Source organism: Branchiostoma floridae, unplaced genomic scaffold, assembly GCF_000003815.2.
Source record: "Branchiostoma floridae strain S238N-H82 unplaced genomic scaffold, Bfl_VNyyK Sc7u5tJ_1439, whole genome shotgun sequence".
Taxonomy (NCBI): Eukaryota; Metazoa; Chordata; class Leptocardii; order Amphioxiformes; family Branchiostomatidae; genus Branchiostoma; species Branchiostoma floridae.
This window is the reverse complement of record NW_023365716.1, coordinates 332,058-338,988: the sequence shown is the minus strand read 5'-3', so window position 1 is coordinate 338,988 and position 6,931 is coordinate 332,058. Positions and strand designations below refer to the sequence as shown.

At 45.1% G+C, this 6,931-nt stretch overlaps 4 protein-coding genes across 4 annotated transcripts in view; 2 read left to right on the top strand and 2 right to left on the bottom strand.

Annotated features, from left to right (window-relative positions):
- The window catches only part of LOC118407607 (thioredoxin domain-containing protein 3 homolog), a gene marked incomplete at its 5' end in the record, with an annotated part of 8,853 nt that extends 2,778 nt beyond the window's left edge, over positions 1–6,075 (bottom strand). Inside the window, 10 exon segments of the mRNA XM_035808107.1 lie at positions 302–411; positions 1,864–1,951; positions 2,140–2,245; positions 2,525–2,682; positions 3,138–3,230; positions 3,582–3,667; positions 4,103–4,178; positions 4,571–4,687; positions 4,827–4,898; positions 5,972–6,075. Of these exon segments, the coding sequence (XP_035664000.1) occupies positions 302–411; positions 1,864–1,951; positions 2,140–2,245; positions 2,525–2,682; positions 3,138–3,230; positions 3,582–3,667; positions 4,103–4,178; positions 4,571–4,687; positions 4,827–4,898; positions 5,972–6,075 (1,010 nt within the window).
- Positions 1–6,931, bottom strand: part of LOC118407668 (tropomyosin-1-like) — a 1,169,601-nt gene that overhangs the window by 831,705 nt on the left and 330,965 nt on the right. The window lies entirely within an intron of this gene.
- The window catches only part of LOC118407610 (zinc finger protein 25-like), an 865,280-nt gene that overhangs the window by 559,034 nt on the left and 299,315 nt on the right, over positions 1–6,931 (top strand). The window lies entirely within an intron of this gene.
- LOC118407627 (zinc finger protein 525-like) overlaps positions 1–6,931 on the top strand; it is a 976,997-nt gene that overhangs the window by 679,684 nt on the left and 290,382 nt on the right. The window lies entirely within an intron of this gene.

The following is a 6,931-nucleotide window of genomic DNA, read 5'->3' as shown; positions in this document are numbered from 1 at the left end:
TAAGGCCGATTTACCGTATTCAATATAATTTGCTCTCCCTGTCTTCCTAGTATACATGTACACATTTCAATACCGTTTTATCACACAGCTAATCAAAAAATGATTGCTAAGGACTAGAGACTACTAGGCAGGACTTTTGTTGTTTGGGCATTTTGTTGGAGGGAAGGTAGAAATCGTTTGTCCTAGTGTCTAACTTGCATTGTTACATTGTGAATGCAAAGCAGTCCTTGCTGTGAAAGCACCCTGAAACACTATTATATATTTAATACTCCTGCAGATACACGATATAACACTGTCCCACCTGTCCTTCGTGCTCCTTGTAGAACTCTGCTGCCTGGTCCTTGGTCAGCTGCATCTCCTTCTGCAGGGCCACTGTGAAGCCAGCCTCCTGGATCTTAGCTAGGATCTCATCTGTACAGGGGGGTTATTACAGGGGGGTTATTACAGGGGGGGTCATGTACAGGGGGTCATTACAGGGGGGGATTATAGGGGGGTTATTACAGGGGGTACACCTGTCATTAGTCATGATTACAGCAGGACCACAGTGAACCCAGCCTCCTGGATCTTAACCAATCTCATCTGGGAGGCATATCCATTACCTATCAGGGATTTGTCATGATTACTATGTCAAATGATGATTGTAGAGATCCCTTGTCAACTGGGAAATGACCCTGTGATAGGATGCAGTGTTTCTGCTGGACTCCGGTCACAAAATGAGTAGTTTTTCTGCTACTCTTGCATTACATTTCAATACAGAATGTTGTGTAAACCCTTTAGCCTGTCCTACCCTTGTGCTCCTGAGTGTGTGTAAACCCTTTAGCCTGTCCTACCCTAGTGTTCCTGAGTGTGTAAACCCTTCGCGGGGCGCTGGTTCGATGGGGGGGGGAAACTGTTTTATCTGTGTGTGTGTAAACCCTTTAGCCTGTCTACCTTGTGTCTGAGTGTGTGTAAACCCTTTAGCCTGTCCTACCCTTAGTGTTCCTGAGTGTGTGTAAACCCTTTAGCCTGTCCTACCCTTGTACTCCTGTGTGTGTAAACCCTTTAGCCTGTCCTACCCTTGTGTTCCTGAGTGTGTGTAAACCCTTTAGCCTGTCCTACCCTTGTGCTCCTGTGTGTGTAAACCCTTTAGCATGTCCTACCCTTGTGTTCCTGAGTGTGTGTAAACCCTTTAGCCTGTCCTACCCTTGTACTCCTGTGTGTGTAAACCCTTTAGCCTGTCCTACCCTTGTGCTCCTGTGTGTGTGTAAACCCTTTAGCCTGTCCTACCCTTGTGCTCCTGTGTGTGTGTAAACCCTTTAGCCTGTCCTACCCTTGTGCTCCTGTGTGTGTAAACCCTGCAGCCTGTCCTACCCTTGTGCTCCTGTGTGTGTAAACCCTTTAGCCTGTCCTACCCTTGTGCTCCTGTGTGTGTGTAAACCCTTTAGCCTGCCCTACCCTTGTGCTCCTGTGTGTGTGTAAACCCTTTAGCCTGTCCTACCCTTGTGCTCCTGTGTGTGTGTAAACCCTTTAGCCTGTCCTACCCTTGTGTTCCTGAGTGTGTGTAAACCCTTTAGCCTGTCCTACCCTTGTGTTCCTGTGTGTGTGTAAACCCTTTAGCCTGCCCTACCCTTGTGCTCCTGGGTGTGTGTAAACCCTTTAGCCTGTCCTACCCTAGTGTTCCTGTGTGTGTGTAAACCCTTTAGCCTGTCCTACCCTAGTGTTCCTGAGTGTGTGTAAACCCTGCAGCCTGTCCTACCCTTAGTGTTCCTGAGTGTGTGTAAACCCTGCAGCCTGTCCTACCCTTGTGCTCCTGTGTGTGTAAACCCTTTAGCCTGTCCTACCCTTGTGCTCCTGTGTGTGTGTAAACCCTTTAGCCTGTCCTACCCTTGTGCTCCTTGAGTGCGTCGGGCCTGATGAGTGCCAGCGTTCTCTGCAGTCTCTTCTCTGCAGGCTTCGCTTCTGACTTGGGAATCTGTGAAACATAGGATTATAAAAAACCTATTATTAGAAAGAACTTTGAATGACCTAAAAAGTTAGCAACAGTTGGAGAGAACATAAGGTGTATTTAGGATACAAGACGGCACTGGTTTTGAAAACCAACACTGTGTGAGTCAGTTTTGAGAAAGAAGGCTGACCTGGAATATTTTTTTGGAAACTGACCTGGAAGTTGGGGAAGAAGAAAGCGAGTTCTCTGGTGGCCATCTCGTGAGAGTCGCTGCCGTGCAGGGCGTTCATGCTCTTGTCTGTACCATACTGGGCTCGTAAGCTGCGGACAAAACATTAAAGATCTCAATTTCTTGGGAAGAGTAACATTCATAGTTATCATCATCAATATACACAAACATTTCTTTCAGACCTACTCTTGAAATATGTTATTTTTTTGCTTTAAAAAAAAAATACTGTCAAATGTGCGGTTTCCAAACACATTAGTGCCATCAGATTCACAAAATTCAGTGTTTGAGATGTTGACAAGGCTGCTGACCCTTACTTGCCTGTTTTATCAAGCTCACACAGGAGTGGCAGAAACAAAACAGTGTCCACTCACCTGTCTGGTGCCTCCTCCTTGGCAACGGTCGAGTCAAACGGACCAATGATCTTCCTCCACTCATCGATGACCTCTGCGCCTGCATCATCGCCCTTGGACAGAACCAACACGTGGGAGGGGCCGCTCGCCATGAACGCTACCAGCTCGTCAAAGAACTCCTGTAAACAAACAAACAAACTAGTACACAACTCTTGTAAATACAGCAGGCTGGTCAGCATAGAGGAACATCTGTTCAGAATACACAACTTTGACTCTTGAATGAAAGATGTTTACGTAACTCAAATCCTGATTTCTTTGCAAGAGGAGAGAAACAAGCAATGTACATCAGGGTCCTGCATCCCCGAATAGAAAAAGTTCAGAGTATGTCACAAGCTGCATGTCTGGCACATTTGATCCACAAATTAAAGCATGTAGCTGTTCATTCATTAGTGCTAGATCTCTACTTCATTGGATGAAAGCTGGCACTATTCAGAGCTAGTACACAGCCAAATTCAACAGCTGCATCAGATAAACACAAACCCATTTTGCAAGCCTTCGGACTTTACCAAGTGACACATAAAACATGAACTTTTATATGCAAGTGACAATTATATTGGTGATGATCCCTGCTCACCTCATCGGCCTTGTGACTGTAGAACTCCCGAGCTTCCTCCTCCGTCAGCATCCTCTCCTCCTGGGCCAGGATCTCAAACCCAGCATCCTTCACCTGCAGAAGGAAAATTTACACATTAACCATCTCATTTCCTTACAACTGACAGGAGGTGAAGATTTCTCCTACATTCCCTGAGACTTGCAGTACACGTATGTCCTATAGCAAGGTCATATATTATCAGTTTCTATGAGAGGCCCAACTTTTTCTCTGTGTCCCACTAGATGAAATGAAGAATGGAGACAACGGGGTGGCTGTGGGGGAACTATGTTTAGACATGGCTTGTCAGTATTTCCCTACAACTAACAGACCTTCACTAGAAACCACCTTAAGTTTGGAAAGGTAGGTATGTAGCTAGGTAGGTACCCCCCGTATGAAGGTAGATAAGTTATGTAGGTATGTAGTTACCCTCTGTATGATGTCCTCCACATGTCCCGCCTGCACAGCATCAGGCTTGATGATGGCGACGGTGACCTCCTTCTGAGGGCCGGCATCTGTAGACACATTAGTTATCATGAGTGTGTGATCTTCATACACATATGCCTGCAGTTTGTGTGTGATCTTCATACACATGTACCTGCAGTTTGTGTGTGATCTTCATACACATGTACATGTTAACCCCTGCTAGGGTGCTTACCTCCATGGTTAAGCCATCAGTGATGGTTTTCTTATAGGTCAACGTCTTGTGTAAGAGGTACAAAAATGTACCTGAGCTATTTCTCTACTTTTCAAGCATCACAATTTTCCTGAACACACCAAAGATACTTAGTACTTATTTCTAATTTCTAACTTAAATCTAATCTATATACAAGACCTCCAGAACTTGTGTAGAGTAATAAAGTGGTTGATAGAACACTGCCTTAAGAAGAAGAGGGTACACAAGTTAAGAATATATAAACAGCCACATGTTGCCATGGCAACAGCCCCACCTTCCTCCCCAGCCTCCTCCTCCTCCTCCTCTGCATCAGCTTCCTTGTCTTCCTGGTCAAATATCGGGTCGGTGATCTGGGGGCAGAGGGTAAAGGTCAGAGGGCACCATGTCTGCACTGTCTTTCATATTATTTTCCAATGAGTTTTTGCATGAATTTTCATCCACAAAGTGACCAAGATAGATAGAGTATTGATTCACTATCGTATCAATTCACCTCAAGATTGCCTAGCCGGGTCTACGATGTACGTACCACTTACACCAGTGTAGCAAAGACGCGGTACATACCACTTACATCAGTGTAGCAAAGACGCGGTACGTACCACTTACATCAGTGTAGCAAAGACGCGGTACGTACCACGTACACCAGTGTAGCAAAGACGCGGTACGTACCACTTACACCAGTGTAGCAAAGATGCGATACGTACCACGTACACCAGTGTAGCAATATCAACGACGCGATACGTACCACTTTCCTCTCGGACCCGTCCTCCAGCACACTGTGTTCCGCCTTCAGCAGGTCTGGGATGGCTTTATTAATCAGCGGCGCGTTCGCGCCTCGTATCACGTGCACAAGTTCCCCTCCCTGAAACGTGCGGAGAGATAATCAGTTCATTTTCACTCGTGTGTGTTTGCAGTTTGCGCTCTTACTCAAGGAACATCAAGCTCAAACATGTTGCAGATGATTCAGAAAAAATTTGAATAAAAGATTTGAAACTGCTTACTGCAAAGAAGAGGAAAGTTGGCTGACATCTTCCCCGATATCTCTCCAGCGCCTCGATGTTGTCAGCTTCAGCCTGAAGGGGTGGGGGTGGGGGGATGGTTGGGGGGAGGCAGACAACATCTGTATAATTCACACTCCAGACCTTACAAAGGCACACAGACATGTCACATACTGACCTTACAAAGGCACACAGACATGTCACATACTGACCTTACAAAGGCACACAGACATGTCACATACTGACCTTACAAAGGCACACAGACATGTCACATACTGACCTTACAAAGGCACACAGACATGTCACATACTGACCTTACAAAGGCACACAGACATGTCACATACTGACCTTACAAAGGCACACAGACATGTCACATACTGACCTTACAAAGGCACACAGACATGTCACATACTGACCTTACAAAGGCACACAGACATGTCACATACTGACCTTACAAAGGCACACAGACATGTCACATACTGACCTTACAAAGGCACACAGACATGTCACATACTGACCTTACAAAGGCACACAGACATGTCACATACTGACCTTACAAAGGCACACAGACATGTCACATACTGACCTTACAAAGGCACACAGACATGTCACATACTGACCTTACAAAGGCACACAGACATGTCACATACTGACCTTACAAAGGCACACAGACATGTCACATACTGACCTTACAAAGGCACACAGACATGTCACATACTGACCTTACAAAGGCACACAGACATGTCACATACTGACCTTACAAAGGCACACAGACATGTCACATACTGACAGTCTGCAAGAAAAGTGAACTGTAACACATGAAGCAATGATGACATTTAGAACTGGATCAGCAGCTCTTCATTCAGCGAAAACAAAGCCTGTAGTCCATATTTGGGCCTTTAGTCCATATTTGGGCCTTACCGAGGCAAACCTTAAACAGTGCTTTTATCCATATTTGGGCCTTACCGAGGCAAACCTTAAACAGTGCTTTTATCCATATTTGGGCCTTACCGAGGCGAACCTTAAACAGTGCCTTTAGTCCATATTTGGGCCTTACCGAGGCAAACCTTAAACAGTGCTTTTATCCATATTTGGGCCTTACCGAGGCGAACCTTAAACAGTGCCTTTAGTCCATATTTGGGCCTTACCGAGGCGAACCGCAGCAGGTCGTCTCCCAGTTCGTTCTTGATCCTGCGGAGCATCCCGTTCACGGCAGCGCACGGTCCGGCCCAGGCCTGGTACACGTCAATCACTGCGAACAGCAGGGTTAGGGTTACTGGCACATGTCAATCACTGGGGACAGCAGAGGGGAGAGTTAGTGTGTACATGCTAAGAGTGTACAACGTAGCATGTACAGCACAGCACTGTTATTTTTGTTTATTGAATGAATTCAATTTTCACTATTTTGTCTGACCACCATCGGTTTGCTAGGGCATCCTCACTCCCCTGGGCACAAAGTCCTGCTAGTGGCATTGCCCAGTACTATATATATGTAGATGTAGATAACAGCCTCCAGTTTAATTCTGCTGTTCCAGTTTAATTCCTGACTGACCTCCCATATCTCAGCAACCATATACCCAGATGGGCTGATATCACGTAGTATAGGTAAAAATGATGTAAGAAATACGTAGCCGCCATTGATGACCCCCTGGGGATTAGTCTAGTTATGCATAATTATGCATAATTATGCATAACCCTTCTTAGAGTTATGCATAATTATGCATAATTATGCATAAGGTTTCTTGGGGTTATGCATAATTATGCATAATTCTTCTTAGGTTTATGCATAATTATGCATAATAGTTCTTATTGCATGATATTAATAAAGCGCACAGAGTTTCCAAGGGTGATTATGCTTCACTATGTTAACCATGATTCATTTAACGGTAGCTTTGCTGTCATCATGTATGGTCCAGTGTAGAGGTACCGTAGGTTCTGGAGGACCTTTGTTATAATCTACAAGCAGGTCTTGCGCTGGCATTGATAGTATATGTATCATAAGTTTGAGAAAGAGTTACACCAATGAAAGGAGTGCAACTTTTCACCTGCGAAATTATATTTCTTCGTTTACTCCCATTAACATTCAGACAGTTATGTTATGTTTGCTC